This window comes from Andrographis paniculata, unplaced genomic scaffold, assembly GCF_009805555.1.
Source record: "Andrographis paniculata isolate CXL003 unplaced genomic scaffold, ASM980555v1 Contig52END, whole genome shotgun sequence".
NCBI lineage: Eukaryota > Viridiplantae > Streptophyta > Magnoliopsida > Lamiales > Acanthaceae > Andrographis > Andrographis paniculata.
In genome coordinates, this window is record NW_026137587.1 from 6143936 (window position 1) to 6162184 (window position 18249).

Consider the following 18249-nt stretch of genomic DNA (forward strand, 5'->3'; position numbering starts at 1 on the left):
TTCAACCCCTACACGAGTCATCCCGAGACAAAAAAGTTTTTAATATTGGATATGAAGACGATGACACAAGAGGTTAGTATGAAGAGGCAATCACATGCCAAATTGCCTGAAGTAGTCGGTTGACAATCATCATCCGTCGACGGCGTGTGGGCCCCAGACCATGAACGGTACAGATCACCCGGAAATTGCGAAGCACCATCCAATGGTACCTACTGCATTATGATTTATGAATAGTCGGCCCGGACCACCCAACCACGTAGATACGCGCCGCTTTCAAGATAAGTACTTTTTTCTGAGGTTTGGCTAGGAATGAGTAAATGGAGGGTATTTCAGAAAATGGACCAAGTGAAAGACAATTTTAAGGGTAAATAATTTGAACAAATATATATATATTTTTTACGAAGTTTAAAAAATTATATAATTAATATAAAAATATGTATAATATATTATTTTTTAATTTTTTTTTTCTGAAAATTTGTATTTTTTTCTTCATTAAAATTTGCACACCTTGGTCCAGGAGATTAAAAAAATAAATATTTTATTAAAAAAGTGATAAGTAATTGAATAAATTAAAAAATAATAAATAAAATTAATGATACTTATTGTAAATAAATATTGAATAAAAAATAATAATTAAATATCTATTTATTGATTTTGTAAAAATTAATAATAAGAAAGAAAAAAAACATTTTTTTTTATAGAGTATAATATTTCAAAAGTAAAAGGATCCTTAGTGTATTCGTTTTATTAAGTTTAAATTCGGTCAATAACTATAAATATTAAAAATCATGAGTTGAATTAATTAAAAAATTATAAATTGATCACGGTTAAAATAATTAGTCTCATTTTTTTTATTATCTTGAAAATTGGCCAGTACATAATCCAATTTTTTCTTATCAAATTATATATAAAATATTCTAAATTCCAGAATCAAAATCATACTTTATCTATGCTATGAAAATTTTAACAATATTATCATCCCAATATAATTTAATATTATTGAATGTATTGATTTTATATTTTTGAGTGGCACGATTCTTTTATATATTTATATTAATACAATATATATAATATATACATGTTATTCATTTACAAAAAAAATAATTAATAATTAATAATTTCTATAAAATAACTATTTTTTTTATTAAGAATGATTTTATTTTACTATTACATAATTATTTTTACTAAAAAAAAAAAATTTAAAATTATATTAATATTATTTTTAATTATCCATTGCAATTAAAATATTATTATTTTTAAAATTTCACGTAAAAACAAATATATATTTTTAAAAATTGATTAAGAAAATATTATTTTTATATTATTGATACATAAAATATATATATATATATATATATTCATCCAAACATAGAAAGCAAACACACTCACTTGGTAGTTTTTGTATTTTTTTTATATGACTTCTCATCAATATTATTTAAAAATATAATATACAGAAATTCACACAATATATAATATATATTTTTTATTTTTTCTTAAAAAAAAAATAATAAAATAACAATTCAATACAATTACTTTTATTCACTCTATGTGAGTTTTGAAGACTCTTTTTTAAGGCTATGTTTTTTTTTAAAAAAAAAAAAAAATATTTGACTGTGATATTTTAGAAAAAAAGACCATAAATGGAAGTAATGAAGCTGCCTACTCATTCCGTGCAGATTTTGCTGCTATAAATTTTCTCATATTAAGAAGATGCCATTTGTATCTCTCTCAAAATTCTAGAAGAAGATTGAACACAGGGAGGATGCATGCTCAAAGATACATGGATAGATTGGATCGGCAGTTTCTTGCGCTGAAAGTATGATTATGATCAGACAGCCTGCGCGTTTCAAGGCAGAATTTTCCATTATTTTCGAATAAATAATTGAGTTGTGTACTTTACTGCTGTTCTCCGCAAATTCCTCTCCATTCTACTCTTACCGCATTCATCTGGTAAGTCTGGAGGCTTGTTTCTGTTAAAAATTCTCAAAGTGTTGCGGAGGCAGGAAGCTTATCGTTCTTCCATGGACGTCAAAGTTTCAGTTTGTGTTTGATCATTGTTAGCTTAATTAGCACCAGTATCAATGCTTTTAATGTTGACTCAAAGTATTGTGGATCGTTTTTCATGGACGTCAAAGTTTCAATTCGTGTTTGAAAAGTTTAGTTTAACTAGCAGAAGTATCAGTGCTTTCAATGTCTTATCAATGCCTTATTTTCTGCATTTCATTCATTGATTTTTTGTCTTGGTGTATAATTTCGCATTAGTTAGCCGACTCTAGGTATATCATCAAGTAGCTGTTCATAATTTGGGGGTGAATCAGTATGTGTACAGATACGTATTAAGATTTGATGAATTTACTGCATTGGATAGAACCATTTTATTGAGTTCATTTTCATGAGAGATATCTGTAACTTCATCGAATCTGTCTTTGGTTTTTGCTATTTCTTTAATCCTGACATTCTTCTGGAATATAATCAAGGTCTCAAACTATGTTCTTCGAATCCTCACCTACCACTTGATTATTATCATAACTTTGTCTTTCTTCAATGGATCCACCATTGTCGGCTGCCTGGAAATATATTTTTCTCCCATATGTGCAATTTGGCAGTTGTTTTTCATATCCATCTTCCCAATTTGGACTAATTCTTCTCCTCTTCCTAAAAGATTTTCTTTCTACGCAATAGTCATTAAATAATCATCCAGCATGCTTTAGCAACCTCCCATTTCTTATAACAAAATACATATGAGCTCTGATATCTTAGCAGCCATGGATTCTATGCTTATTCCAATTACCTGTCAATTACTCTTGCAGGCTTGAAAATCCGATGGCATTTGATCAGTTCTTCGAGCAAGAATGGAATCCAGTTCCTTCTTCATCCGCAGCCTGTTTCGACTGCAACATATGCTTAGAGTTCGCCCACGATCCAGTCGTAACTCTCTGCGGCCATCTCTACTGCTGGCCATGCATATACAAATGGATAGATTCCCAAACATCTTCCCTGCCATCAGATCAGCTGCCCCGGTGCCCCGTCTGCAAGGCCGAAACTTCAGAAAAAACTCTAGTCCCTCTCTACGGCCGCGGCCAATCCATCCCCGAACCTGAGCATGGAGGACCTCCCATACCTCCAAGGCCACCAGCCTCCGGGATAAAAGGCCTCTCCGGCATGTTCAACCCCGAAGGCTGTGGCCCCCATCCGAGCCCCCCTGTTTCTCCGAATTATGACGAGAGCAACGATGGTGATGGAGGTTTGCAGCAACCTACATTGTCTAATCTTCGCGGTATAGCACCGCTTGTCCTTTCCTGTCCGGTTGTCAACATGGAATATGATAGACTGTCTGGAAACTCGGCAGGTCTGTACTCATATCCACACTCGTATCACTCCGTCAGGAGTCGAAGGCGCGAGCTGCGGGTCGATGAATCGTTGAACCGGATTACTATTTTCTTGTTCTGCTGCTTTCTTTCTTTCCTTGTGCTGTTTTGATGACTACACTTGTCTTCTTCTTGTCCCGTTTTCGAGATGGAATAAATGACAGCTGAAAAGGTCGAAGAATACAGATCATAGGAGGTTTGAATAAAGAAAGTCAGAATTGTAGGATTCTTGTCTTATAGAAAAAATTTATATAATATTATAACTGTGTAAGAGAATTTTAGTTTCAGACTCTTTTTGTTTCTCTTTCTGTTGCATTGCATCATCTAATCTTCCTCTTTATCATCCACAATTTATGGTCCACAAGCTTTGTATGTTCAAAAATTCTGTAATTTCCACTTACCCAAACTTTATATAAAAACCTTGAAGAGTTGATGTTTTCTATCCATCAAAATCACTCAGAATGGCTGCAACAAAATGGCACTGGTGCTTGTGCATTGCCCTGCTAAGCCTAAGTCTAAACCTGTCTATGTGCTCGGCCGATCGTGTTATTCGGAGACTGGTTGTCCCTGTGCCCCCTGTCCCCCCAGTCCCGGAGCTTGATATGCCTGTGATCCCCAGGCCTATGCCTTCTCCAATGCTCGGCGCTGCCTCGGTTGTCGACGTGGCGTCCGAGCCTGTGCCTGCTCCCATGCATGGTTTGGGTGACTTTGATTCTGATTCTGATCCTGACTATGACTCCGACTCTGTTCCTGAGCCGCTTCCTCCTCGTCTTTGAAATATGTAATGCTTGTTGTGATGTTTCGAGACATGTTCGACTACTTTCATGTACTGTTTTGAACATCTGATCTGCCGTTTAATAAAATGCATGAAAGTCTAATAATATATGTTGTTATTTCTTATGAAATAAGGACGTGAACTAGTAGTACATGCATGTTAAGGATCATTCAATTCACCTTATTGAGTATCTATACGTACATTCATAATTCATTAAGCGATCTCTACGGAACGACGCCGTTTTACCATCCTCTTCGACAATCCGTACATTCATTAAGCACTCTCTACATGCGACATTGCTTTATGAAAACGCACCACCAAAACTAAAATTTTAGAACAATTAATTTATGGGTAAAACGGCGTCGTAGCGTAGAGTGCTTAATGAATGTGCGGATTGATGTTTTGAAAGGCGGCTTCTTGTTATATCGGTTTCAGACTCAGTCGTCATGTTTGTCGAGAAAAATTACCGAGCAAACGGCGTCTCCTTGCCCTGCACTGCATGTAAGTATCAATGAAATCAGTTCGTTTGTGTAAGTAATTTCGCACCGATGGTAATCAGCATATTGTCTGTGTTCTTTGAGTTTGAGCAATGATCCTTCGGAATTTCTGTATGTCTCGGAAGATTTAGGGACGTCGTTAATCGATATGTTTCCTGCGAACTTTATGGTTGAAGAATGGCGTCTAATTTACTGTTTTCATCAGTTCGTCAAAACTCTTTACGAATACAGTGGGATAAACTACGAGTTTGAAGTTTAGATCTACATATCTAAAACTAATGTGCGAGAACAGATCTTATTTTTGACTCGAGACTCTCAGTCGAATGTGTTCCAGTAGGTTTCGCTTCATATTTTGCGATTAGAAAGCAATTTTTCTTTCATTGCCCTCTCGAAGACTGGCTGATTCATCCTGAGTACTTGAAATAGATAATTAGTCGTTGGTTTTAATTGCAAATTTGTTGCAGTTTAGGAGATTGACTTGTGCATATTCAGACCAGGTGCAGTCCAAGTCAGGAAATGATATTGAATGTTGTTCTGCTTGTTGTGCTTTTTGTTCAGATAGCTTAGGAGTATTAGGAACCACTAATGTCTCTCCTACTGAGTGTAATCACAAAAGGAGAATCGCTCAAAACCTTCTCTATTAATAAAACAACTGTACAGAAAACAAATTCAAAACTAAATCCTTCCCCAAGCGGCCAAAACCCTAATATCGACGGCCAATTTAGGTTTTCTCTCATTCCCACTGACATTGCTGCTTTTTACAGCTAATTCTGCTCAAGATTGATATTGAGATCGAGAGAAAATGGACGACAAGGAGTGTGCCAATACCAGCACAATGGCCGCCTTCACTTGCCCTCTTTTGGGAATCGGACGGCTGTACTCCATCCTCCTCCATGGCTTCCCACCGTTGATCATTCTCTCCCGTCTTCCACTTTCCATCTCAACAAGTCAAGTCCTCTTTACTTCACTTCAGGTAATAACTGCTTCTTCGCCTTCTTCTATCCTCTGCTTTCTTTCTTTAAAGTTCAATCCACTTATATAGTAGATAGCATTCCAAAAATGCCCCTCAACTTCTAGAAAATTACTAGTGCTGGAATTTGCAGGTGAGTCGCGTTGATATTTATGAACACGTGGGTTAATTCACATGCCATCAATTAGTTAGTCGGGCCATTCCAGCACCTGTGTGTGGTGGAGGCTTTATGTCACTTTCTTTATCTTCTTTAGAATAATATTTTAATATTATTGGATATTGATAGGTAGGTGAATTGAATCCAGACATATTCGTGTTATCTGAGGTTCAGTGCATCTCCTAAGGCTGCCTATATACAGTTAGGATTTAGGAAGGTGAACTGTAGGCAAATTGAGAGTGACACCCGGGAGTCATACACCTTTGATTATGTAGTTGAGTAGTTCATACAACGAAGGGTTTTTAGTTGCTGCTGGACCGTGCTCCCAGGACCTCCGAAATCTAGGAAAGTTTTGTAAGCAATCATTTAGGTAGAACTTGGTAGCAAAATGGCTCAACTTGGTGTTTTTAAAGTCCTGTCAAATTCCTTCACACTTTGACGATTATTGACCCTTTAATTAGGATATTTGCACGAGTGTTTTAATATGTTTAGTTATAGAATAATGGGGAAAAATTGGCCAAATTTGGTCAAGAAAAGAATTTTCTATAATTCTACTTGTGTGAGAACATGCTTTGATAGAACAGTTCACATTACATGCTTTGATAGAACAGTTCACATTAATTTCTTCTCCCCATATTTATCTCAACACTTGTCTACTTTTGCTATCTTCTTACTCCAAATTTGGCTATTTTAGCATCTTCCACATCATCATGTTGATAGAAAAATATCAATAAATACATGTGAATTGTGATAATTGATTAGAACCGGTGGCACGCATTCATTCATAGGGTGCTGAATTTTGATAGTAGAATATACACGTACGTACCTCTTATCCACTTTTCGATTTTAAAATAACTAAAATACTTACTATTTTATAACAAAATTATGATATCATAGGAAAGTATGTTCTATTAATTTTACTATATATATATATGTTAATTTTTATACTCAATTTTTTGAAGTCATATTATAATTAAGTGCATGCATATGTTTTTCAAAATGATCATATTTGTGTCTTATATGTGTAGTTTGTACCACGTTTTCTTAGGGTGTGTTTGTTTGGGGGTTTGGATTTTGAGTTGGGATTTGAATAGTAAAAATTTTGAATTTAAATAGTTGTACGATGTGATATAAATAGGGTTTGATGTGATGTTTTGAATGTAAAATTGATTTTTAGTATAATATAAAAAATAAAAAATAGGTATTTGATTTGATTTTTTGGGGGGCAAAAATTAGATGAACAGTGGAAATCCACCAAAATCCTTCAAACAAATATCCGATTCTCGCAATACATCTCAATTATTGTTTGCTCTTGAATTCCCCACTTTATTGCATACTCTCTTTGTCCGGAGTGTATGTGCCTGCTTATTTTTTATACATAAATTAAGGAATATTAGTGTTTTATGTGATGAATACTGTGTAAGAATATATTGAGTAAAATATTGTCGAAAGTACAATTGATATAAAGTTGTACGAGCGTAGATAAAGTGTTGACTGAATCAAATCAGTATGGTGCCAATTTGATTAGGTCATCATTTCACATAAATGTATACAATATATATTTTTGTATAACACTACATATATTATGTTACAAAATATCATATATATGAGTTATAACATAAAATATCTTGTATCATAAATATACTATGATAGTATATAATATATGTGATTACCTTTTTGTTATATGCTGATCCGATCAATACTGATTTGATTGGGTCAGCACCGGATTCGCAATCAAGTTGTATTACTATAATTTTAGGTAAAATGTAAAAAGTGTTTTATCAATGTGTAGAGTCCATACTTATTAAATTTAAAAATAAATATATTGAGTGTAGATGATTCAAGATAGTAAAATATATGTAGTGAAAGTGGATCGAGAAAGTATATTCTAGATTTGCTCGAGCCTCACAATATTGAAGAAGCAAAATTTGTTGCATATGTTTCTTCTACCTTTCTATGTTCCTTGGCCTTGGATAAGATGCTGATATATAAATTTAATTCAGTATAAATTGAATTAAATTTAACATTTGATTAAGCAAGGACAATTATATCAAATTATGTATTTCTTTTGAGTCAATAGTAAAGATTAATTTTAGTTTGACTATTCTTTATCTTTACTCAAATGAAACAATGATTAGTCATAGTCAATTTTTAACTCCAAAAGTTAGGGTGTATTCAGATATCTTTTAAAGAAATATCTAGGTGGTATTTTAGTTCTTTTAAAATAGTAAAATGTTAAATAAAAAAAACAAGTGTTTGGTTGGGGGCAGCAGAGAAGCTCCCGTTCCTGCTCCTACACTCACTGGGCCGACCCAAATAAATTTTTGGTGCTGTTGCTGCTATAATAAATTAATGGCCTCTGAAATACACTGTATAATTTTCTAATTCATGAACCAGCAAAAAACCAATATGGCTCTACTTAATCAACTTTAGTTTTTTTTTATATATAGATATGAATTAGAGTATATGAACGATCAATCATTCAATCAATAGATAGAAACATATATATAGGCTATTGTAGAATATTTTGTGTGTACATATCAATTAAGTAATGGATAGGGTTCTCATGAAATTTACCATCACATAGCTATCAAAATAATCATAACTCATTATTTACCCTTTGATTAATATTTTGTTTGGCCGATTGTTTTGAATTAATTGCACACTTATTTGATTCACCAACACCCAAAATTCAACTCAGCTATCAAATAAAACTTTGATTTTCTTTTCAGCTTAGAGTTTCTTTCACCTTTTGAATTTTCTTTATTTAGAACCAATACGTCACTTAGGAAATGTAACACTATTTAGTTGATTTTATTATTACTTTTTCTTTTTTTATGAATATGTATATATACATATGTTAAGGTGGTTTATGTGCCGGTAAATATGTCGTGTGACAATCATGTTAACAATACTTTGAATATTATAATGCAACATATGAAACATAAAATAATATTCTTAGTTTATATTAATATAATATAAATATAGTATGTGAAATAATAATTCGTACAAAATATGTTATTGTTAACTCAACACAATAGATATGTTCATATACCATACCTATAAGTATGAGTAGTTTGTACATGTCATACTTGAGTGAATACTATACTTGTTTTTCTATTCTTTTAAAAATTTAAAAAAATTATCATTAATAAAACATATTTAGTACAATTTTAGAGTATGTTTGTTTTGTGAAATAGTTTAAAATGATATTTTTTTTATGTGGAATATGGAGAATTGTATAGATAATATAAAAATAATGAATATGTATAATGTATTAATTTTTTGAAAAAAAAATATGTGGAATAAAAAAAAACCAATAATACACCCTTAAACCGTATAATATTTATCATAGTTATTGTAACTTCAACATTAGTAAAAAGAAAATAACTATAGGAAAAATAAAAATTGATGACCATATTGTCCATATAAGTAGCAATAGAATGGATATCAATGAGTTTTACATCATAGAGTCCGCAACATAATGATGCGTGAGAATGAACTCATTATGAATTCATAATATAGATGTCCACGAATGAATCGATGATTTGATGTGTGGGGATGAAAACATTATGAATTCATAATATGGATGTTCACGTATGAATCGATGATCTGATGTGTGGGGATGAACTCATTATGAATTCAAATCCTAATATCTATAGGATTTGTTGTCAAATAAACACATATGTTTTATTTGATATTTTAATTTGAAATTTTTTATTTGAAATATAAAAAATAAATCAATAATATAAAATTTAAAATTTTATATTGAATAATTAATTTTTATAAAAAAATAAAAAATAAATATTATATTATATATATATATATATACTGAATATTGTAGAAAGAAAAAAGGATAATAACACACCTTTATTAGCTTCAGCTCAGCTGGTTTGGTTTGACTGATGTCGTACCAAAACGCGTCGTTTTGGCATCTTTCCTCCCACCCTAATAAAACTCACACCATCCATAGATCGATCGATCGATCAATCAATCAATCATTCACTCTCATTTGGCTTGGATTGGGCGACCATCTTCTACTACTACTACATCTATTCTATATATACCTTCCCCAACATTACATCCTTCTATGCTCCAAAAATGCCCGTCTCTCACGCCGCCGCGACTCTCCTCCCCCACGCCTTCTTGCCACTTTCCACGAGGAACGCTTCGCTACCGGGGCGAGGATTTCCAATTATTCCTTCTGCTTTCTACAAATCCCACCTAGCCTCAGCCGCACTGAATCTGAATTGTAATCCCTTACGTTGCGGTATATTGTCTGCCACGGCGCACGATTACAGTGATACATTGGAATTTGAATCCATGGCGGCGGTCGACGATAGGTATTCCGAAGAGTTGGAAGTCGCTGTAAAGGCAGTGCACATGGCGTGCTTGCTCTGTCAGAGAGTTCAGGAGAGGTTGCTTTCGAATAGCGGCGACCACGTGCAAGCCAAGGATGATAATTCTCCGGTTACTGTTGCCGGTAACGCTTTTTTACCTTAGTTTTATAGTTTGTTCCGTATTGAAATGACCTACTTTGCTCGATATCAAATTTCTGTTTGTTTTTATGATATTATGAGTATTTTGTAAAATTAATAAACCAAATGTAGGAGAAATATCAATTACTTGCTTCGTTAGTTTACTTGCTTTCCACGTTTGTGGGTGTGATTGATTATCAATACTTGATTCAGCTGGAGCTGGATTTTGCGTACAGGCATTAGTATTATGTTTTGGTAGTGTGAAGAATTTTCACTAGATTATGAAATGATGGCCGTGCCTAAAATGTTTGCACTCAGGGAACTTCTGGATCGATTTTCCTTTGATGAAGCTAAATCATTCAGGAAAATACTCTATATCGAATTCTAATAATGTATATAGCACAGGCTGCTGTAGTTAACACTCCTCTGCTACTTGTTAGCAGATTGGAGTGTACAGGCAACTGTGAGCTGGGTGCTATCTGAGGCTTTTGGGGGTAAAAATGTATCAATTGTTGCTGAAGAAGATGTTTTCGTGTTGTCCAAGGTCGAGTCAGTCGGCTTACTGGATGCTGTTACAAAGACAGTTAATGAATGTCTTTCTGAAGCATCTAATTTTGGAATCGATGCGCCGGTTATGCCTTTGAGCACTTCAGAGGTTCTACAAGCCATTAGCCGATGCAACTCGATGGGGGGGCCAACTGGAAGATTTTGGGTGCTTGATCCAGTGGACGGCACATTGGGATTTGTGCGTGGGGATCAATATGCAGTAGCTCTTGGTTTGATAGTGAATGGCGAACCTGTGCTCGGAGTTCTTGGATGCCCAAATTATCCAATGAATAAGGAATGGCTTAGTTACCAAAATGGCTACCAAAGAATATTATCCAGATTAACATCAGCATCATCGACATCTTGGGATAAAGGATGTGTGATGTATGCAAGGAAAGGAGATGGTAAGGCATGGATGCAATCGTTATTAACTAAAGAAAAGAAATTTGTCTGGCCGAACTCTGCAAGAGAAATCAGAGTTTCGAGCATTGAAGATCCGGCCTTTGCTACCTTCTGTGAACCAGTTGAGAAGGCAAACTCAAGCCATTCCTTCACTGCCGGATTAGCTCACAGTGTTGGACTCAGGTGATTTATATATTTCTTCTAAGCCTTCAATCATTAATAGCATATAATATACTATTAATTTAGCGTTCGATCTAGATTGCAAAATATGGATATTAGCATATTGAATCTTAAGGAATTAGGAAAGATGAAACTGAGTATAGTTATTGATTGCAGGAAAGAACCGTTACGGGTGTATTCCATGGTGAAGTATGCAGCCATAGCGCGAGGAGATGCTGAAATATTCATGAAGTTTGCTCGGGCCGGGTACAAGGAGAAGATATGGGACCATGCTGCTGGAGTTGTTATCATTGAAGAAGCTGGAGGAGTGGTGACTGATGCAAGAGGGAACCCACTCTGCTTTTCGAAAGGTATGTTCTTAGAGGGCCTCGATCGAGGTATAATTGCATGTTCTGGAGTTGCATTGCATGAAAAAATTATTAGGGCTGTCGATGCTAGCTGGAATTCATCCTGCCTTTAGTTCATCGCTATCATCACTACTGCTATACAACTATAAAATATGAATATAAATTAAAACTGATAGTGTGTTTTTATTGGTGAAATTGCAATGGCTTTAGGACAGTTCGGAATCTCTTTGATATATATATTGGTTCCTTAACAATCGATCGTCGTCGCCAAATTAGTGTTTGACTGATAAAAATTTATGTTATATATGATGATGATAAATGTATTACTATCTCTTTTAGAAGGATGAGTTTTGTATTATATACTATTTGTAGGAAACCTCAGCATACACTGTTATTCCCACTTGTATTGTTTTTATTATTACGTCAATATTATTTTGAAGTACTACTAATTAGGAAACTTTTGTTGCCATTTATGCATAGCCTAAATGAATTATAATGCATGGGCTTTAGATCGTATTTCAGTTACTGGGCTTGGCCTAAAGTAAAGCCCAATAGAGCATCCCTGGCCCAGTAACTGGTCCTAATATCGTTGAAATCTAAATGTGGGCCTGAAAACCTGTGTTGGGCCTAAATCTCGTCAGTCATTGTAATAGGTATAAATGCTACCTTTTAGCCCACATTTATAATACATATTAGGTCAAAATTGGTCCAACTGAAGTGGACCTTTAAGAATGCTAGCACTGAGATTGTGAGCCTGAATGGGGCCTTTTGGCCCAATAACATTTTACCCTTGTGATGGGCCAGTGCTTGGCCCATTTGTTTGTAACTGGGTCTATAAGAATGGATTATTAGGCCCATATCTTCATTAGTCGAGTTGGATATATCACCACAGTAGATTCTTGGGCCGTTTTTGGGCTTATGCTAGGCCAAGATTGGCCCAATCAAACTGGGCCTTTAAGAGTGCTGGTAGAAGAATTAATGTACGGAGATTGGTAGCCTGATTTTGGCCGTTTAGCCCAATAACATTTTACCCGTGAGATGGGCCAGTTGCTTGGCCCATTTACGTTTCAACTGGGCCTATAAAATGGATTATTAGGCCCATATCCTCATTAATTGAGTTGTATATATCAACACATTAGAAGATTCATGGGCCATTATTGGGCTTATGCAACTCGTGCTTTTATTGGGCCAGCATGACTGACACGCTACGTTATCAGCACATGGACCGGCCCATTGATATTTTGGGCATCTATGGCATGGCAAGCTACATCACATGTGGGGCCCATACTCGTTTCAGATGACTTGGGCCTATGCACTCGGACACTTTGGGGTAAATCCGGACTGACACAGGCCATTTTTTCCAAAACAGCATCAAAATACCCAAAAACAAACGGATCGTTTTATGAAGCAATTATTTTATTACAATAAAAATATTTTAAATATATATACCTACAAAGACATATTCAGAATGTTTTCATCAGTCTAACACCACTTTAACATCATTCATCAAAATTATAATAATGCCCAAAATATTGAGTATTTGGACCTAAAATTTTAAAATCACAGAAGCAAATATTGAATTACATATCTTACAAAACATAGGAGAAGGCCGTATGCTGAAGATAAAAATTTACAAACACATATAACAACTCCATAGTTGATCATATACTCTATTCTCTCTCTCTCTCTAAAGGCTATTTCAGAAAAATAAAACAGTTAGAATCAACTTTTCACCGAAGGGAAGAAAAAAATACGTGAAACTAAATATGCTTTACATGTAACAGACAACCAATTCATCATATAATCTCACATCCAAGTAAATTTTGCTTACGTTTGGGCACTTACAATACATTAAACGGCTGCTCGAAGGGCACCCCGGGCAGCCTCGCGTTTCATCTCCGCTGCCTTGCCACTGCCTCGGAAGTACATGTACACTTGCTGCGCAGAACATCGAGCAAAAATGTAAAAACATATAATATCTGTGCAAGACCATATTTAAGTTCAATTACCGGCGATTTTACCTGTATAACCCAAATGCTGAGCATTGTTTCGATGCAGAATAGTCCAAACCCAATGAAGTAGAAAATCTGGCATTACCAAGAATCAGGTAAAGACATTTACATCATGTTCCGATTGTTGCAATGGAAGATATAAAAGTCCGGATCATACTTACCCCGACAAGTATGTGTTTGCCTATGAGATCCACAGCAGGAAGTATGCCTCTGCGAAGATTGCATCAACAATCAGATTAACCAGGAATTAATTGAAATTTTAAGCAGAATACTTGCAGAAGCGTACATGATATTAAAAGAAGAGAAACGGAGCAAAACCGAAATAAATATTCAAGATTAGGTGAATACAGATACGTCATCAAATACTATGATTGGAATGACAAAGGTGGGCTTACGTTAGAGACTTTCCCCTGAAAACCACAGGAGGTGCAACTGCGGCAAAGATACAGAAGCCGATGTGAAGCTGCAGAAGAAGGTATAGAGTAAGCATGTTATATATATATATATATATAAATATATACATATAATATTATAGTATATTAATCATCATTTGTTGCATGGGAGATGGGAAATTTACCAAGTAAAACAGGAAAAACCACCCAAACGTCATAGCACGCTCAGTCCTGAAATACCAAAGCTCAAAGTCTAAATCACACATGAGAAATGTCATATAGCTCACTGAATTAGAGGTTTCTTCAATTATTACGATGATATGACAATGCTAAATTGAATCACTTCGGTGACTATGGTAACCTTGTAACCAAGCTCACTCAGAGAAGTTAGCACAAGTTACTTATCCGTAGATATAAAAGAATTGGTAGTGAAAAGGGATAAAAGCACAGACCTGAAAGCACGGTAGAGAGGACGATACCATAACACATAGGCTCCTGGCACCCCTGAGATGAAGTAGATAATTGCAAGAAACCAGATCTTTGCATCTGGCGTACATATCAGAAGTTCAGAAAATTACTTCAAAGAAAATGAAAAATAGTAAACGGATATCAACTGAAAAATCGAGTGGACTAACCTCCCTGTTTAATCCATGCAGTAGTCACAGCAACAACATTCCAAAGAAGGGCAAAAGAAAGTCCTGATCACCAACAGCATACAATCATTAACATCATCTAGTCGTGATCCGAAAGTGCACCGATTAGAAGTGTTTTGCAGATCTAAAAAGCATAGTTATATAGGTAAATCTCAGATATTAAAATGAACTCTGCGCAACAAATTCGAAAGTACATGACAAGGTAAATATTGCAGAGCTGGGACTGACAAACTATTGAATGTATATGTTGTAGTAACTGTAAACACAATTAATTTTCTGTTATGCACAAAGTTTCACCTCCGAGTGATTCAACAAATATATTATATGCCCAACTTAAGAAGAATGCAGTCATCAACAATGTTCTCGCTAAGCTTGGGAGTGAAGAGTACTTGTTGCTTTATTTACAGATAAGAAAATAAATGAAAATAAATGCTAATTGTACAAAAAGGGCGACCAGTGGCCATACAATAGGAACACTTGTTTCAAAATAGAACATGTGAACCATGGACAATATGATCGGAAATTATAATAAGAAATGTGATATAACAAGGATTATTAAATAGCACGGCAGTAATTATAACAAGAACACAAATTACTCATTATTTATTAGCAAAAGTAACATACCCAAAAACGTTGTAAATGCAACATACTGGATCTTCTGCAGGTGAATTGGTATTTCATTTGCAATATCGTGATGAATAAGTGGGAAAAATGGAGGCCAATTCTTCTCCTCGAGAACAATACCAGCTGCATAGAAACAATATATCAGTGTCGTCCCATACTTAGTCCTCTTATGGTAAATAGTGTTGGTCCTGCAACAGTCTCACAGTAAGTTAATCAAAATGAACACACTAAGAGAAGATAAAACACCTCGTGCAGCAGCCTCTTCCTTTCTCCGTACTTCCTGCAGGCATCATTCAAATTAGAAGCTACAATTAGAAATGTGAACATCATCCAACGGAGACCCTACAATGTTGCTCTGAGACAAGTTGTATATGCTTATTGAGCAGAGCAGTAATTCAGCTCCTCAAACCTCTTTCAATTAAATTCAATAAAACTTTTCAGCTAAATTTTCTATAGCATAGGGCATTCTGATAACAGTGCAAACAAATTCATGGCTGGTAGAATACGACAAAATAGCAAACAGTACCTGTTCCCTCCTTTTCAATTCAGCCTCCTTAGCCTGCAGATCTCTTTCCTTCTTTTTCAAATCCTAATTTTGAAATGTTTTTTTTAATTAAAAACCAGACAATGTGAGTTCGGTAAAGAAAGGCGGCCAATTTTGCATTACATGTTAACCAAAACAAAAGAGATGCACTTACTGAAGTACTGTCTAGAGGAATGTCAACTGAAGCTGTAGGGTTGTAAAAATCAGCAGGCTCTGGTGGAAGAGGAGAAAGTCTTGAGTTTGCAGCTGGAGGAACACTTCCAGTTGCCTGGAAGACAGAAAATCAGCTTACACTCCACCAAGGATAATGCCGATGTCTTGGATAAGAATTACATTTCTTCAGAAATATATATATTCTAAACCATCCAATTGAAGCAACTAATCACACATTCTAAACTAAAAAGGATGCTCTTCTCAGCGGAGTAGTTATACACAGAAACTCACAGTCGTATAAAATGCGCCACCACCAAAATTTGATTGTCCAGATGTTTTTCCTCTAGCCCCTCCATCCTGGATATCAGCATCAGTTTTTTTGAAGAAAAAAATAAAATAAAATAAATAATAATACATAAATAAACTGGGCCTATCAGTTGTCTAAAAGAATAAACTAATAAATTCTTATCAGTTTGTACTTGCTGAATTAATGAGGCATTACTGTCCCCCCTTAGTATCTTGTCAGTAAACTCATGACAAACTTATACATGTATAGGTTCAAAATTTTAATGAATATGTTGTGTTGCATTTGTTGACTAGCCCTTTCTTATACGACATACTGCAGAATTTTATTATTATTTTTTTTAAAAAAAAAATAGGGAATATACATTTTCAGTTTTTTTATTATGCCACTTCAAGCTTCGCTATAAAAAACATATCATTTTGTTCCAACAAATATTTAACCCCAAAAACAAAAATTAAACCAAACACAAACCCTTGAATACTCCTCTCCTATAGTCCTCTACATATGCAAGTATCTTTAACTTAAGATGATGTTCCAAGCTAAAATTTTATGCAACTTCTGACTAGCGGGTGAGTCATTTTTCAGGAAATAAAGGCGTTCTTACATCCTACACAATCTTGCCCCTCAAAATACTGGTTGTGATCACCTATGGTGACAAAATCATAAAACACTCAAGCAATGCTTTATTAAAATCACATCAAGGTAAAACCCAGTCCATAAAACTCCTCTCACCACCAAATACCATAAAACAAAACAAGACAATAAAGAAATAAAAATAAAATATAAAATAATCCCATTCGACCACAACAGATAACTAGAAACGCATTCAGCTTCAGCCATTTCCAATCTCTAATGCTTTTAATAGCAAGCAGCACCAACATAAACCTTCTTCTAGCATATCAATATTAAAAATGCATTGCATAGAAGCATTAATCATATGGCACCCGCACAAACACATTCATTCCCGTTAAGGATTTTATCTATATCCAAAAACTCAAGAACATCGAATATTAGATAAGTAAAGATCATACATATCCCCTGCTCATAAGATCTAAGCATTCTCTAATCTCTACTATCATTAAAATCTCACGAAGATAAATCAAATCATATGCTTCTATTATACCAACATAAAACCGCAATGAACTCTCTAATTCCGCGTGCAATCGACTACAGAAAACAGTATGGTAAAATATCCAACAACCACACTTCCAAAATAGAACCCTACACAAGCAATCAACAGAGTCAACCTAAAAACCCTAAAATTTCCTCGCAAACTCTTTCATCAACTCGACTTCGAAGAAACTCGATATAGATTCCTTCAGCAATTAAAGCAAGCAAGGAATACAATTTCTACGCATATTAAAAGGTGTTAAGGGACAGTAAATCCATTCAAAGTACATACAGAGAACGGGTTAACTTCATCTTCTTCATCAAAAGGATTGCGATCGTAACGGCCGGCCATCTCCTTACTTGAAGACTCCTTCTCACTTCAATTGAACCGATGTCCGGTGATCCAAACAGCGCAACAGAAGAAGAGGTAAAGGACGGAGCGTGGAAGCTTAAGAGCGAAGGCGTCCTAGACAGAGGTTTTGGATTCGTACAAAGAGAGAAGAAAACGGGGGAAAGAAAACTCGTATGCGGACGGTCCACGGTGCGCCAAAAGGGACAACTATTATCTTCTTTTTACATTTCTGCCCATTCGCATACGTATTTTTAACTTTTTTTATTAGGATATTAAAAATTTAAAAATATAAAAAATTAATAATTGATATAATATTTTATAAAAAAAACCATATTTTTTTTATTATTAAAAAAATACTTTAATTTCAAGTAAATTCAAATTCAAA

The 18249-nt window shown here is 34.7% G+C and overlaps 3 protein-coding genes across 5 annotated transcripts; 2 read left to right on the plus strand and 1 right to left on the minus strand.

Annotated features, from left to right (window-relative positions):
* Positions 1-1693: 1693 nt before the first annotated feature.
* On the plus strand, positions 1694-4251 carry LOC127254107 (E3 ubiquitin-protein ligase RMA1H1-like). 2 transcript variants are annotated; one of them, XM_051279006.1, is made up of 2 exons: positions 1694-1950; positions 2811-4251. In XM_051279006.1, the coding sequence occupies exon 2, from the start codon at positions 2824-2826 to the stop codon at positions 3478-3480; it is 657 nt and encodes a 218-aa protein (XP_051134963.1). In that variant the 5' UTR covers positions 1694-1950; positions 2811-2823; the 3' UTR covers positions 3481-4251. The 2 variants fall into 2 exon arrangements, with proteins under 2 accessions (XP_051134963.1, XP_051134964.1); XM_051279007.1 differs by having other exon boundaries at positions 1696-1816.
* Positions 4252-9736: 5485 nt separating this feature from the next.
* LOC127254104 (PAP-specific phosphatase HAL2-like) lies at positions 9737-12159 on the plus strand. Its single transcript, XM_051278998.1, has 3 exons — positions 9737-10250; positions 10689-11376; positions 11530-12159. Exons 1-3 carry the CDS (start codon positions 9869-9871, stop codon positions 11831-11833), a joined length of 1374 nt encoding a protein of 457 aa, XP_051134955.1. The 5' UTR covers positions 9737-9868; the 3' UTR covers positions 11834-12159.
* A 1113-nt stretch (positions 12160-13272) lies between these two features.
* LOC127254106 (secretory carrier-associated membrane protein 3-like) lies at positions 13273-18066 on the minus strand. 2 transcript variants are annotated; one of them, XM_051279004.1, is made up of 13 exons: positions 17805-18064; positions 16390-16455; positions 16100-16213; positions 15928-15990; positions 15648-15681; positions 15402-15524; positions 14760-14822; positions 14577-14670; positions 14310-14355; positions 14128-14195; positions 13894-13942; positions 13742-13807; positions 13273-13658 (listed from the first exon to the last, which is right to left on the minus strand). In XM_051279004.1, the coding sequence occupies exons 1-13, from the start codon at positions 17862-17864 to the stop codon at positions 13572-13574; spliced, it is 933 nt and encodes a 310-aa protein (XP_051134961.1). In that variant the 5' UTR covers positions 17865-18064; the 3' UTR covers positions 13273-13571. The 2 variants fall into 2 exon arrangements, with proteins under 2 accessions (XP_051134961.1, XP_051134962.1); XM_051279005.1 differs by lacking the exon at positions 16390-16455 and having other exon boundaries at positions 17805-18066.
* Between the last annotated feature and the right edge of the window lie 183 nt (positions 18067-18249).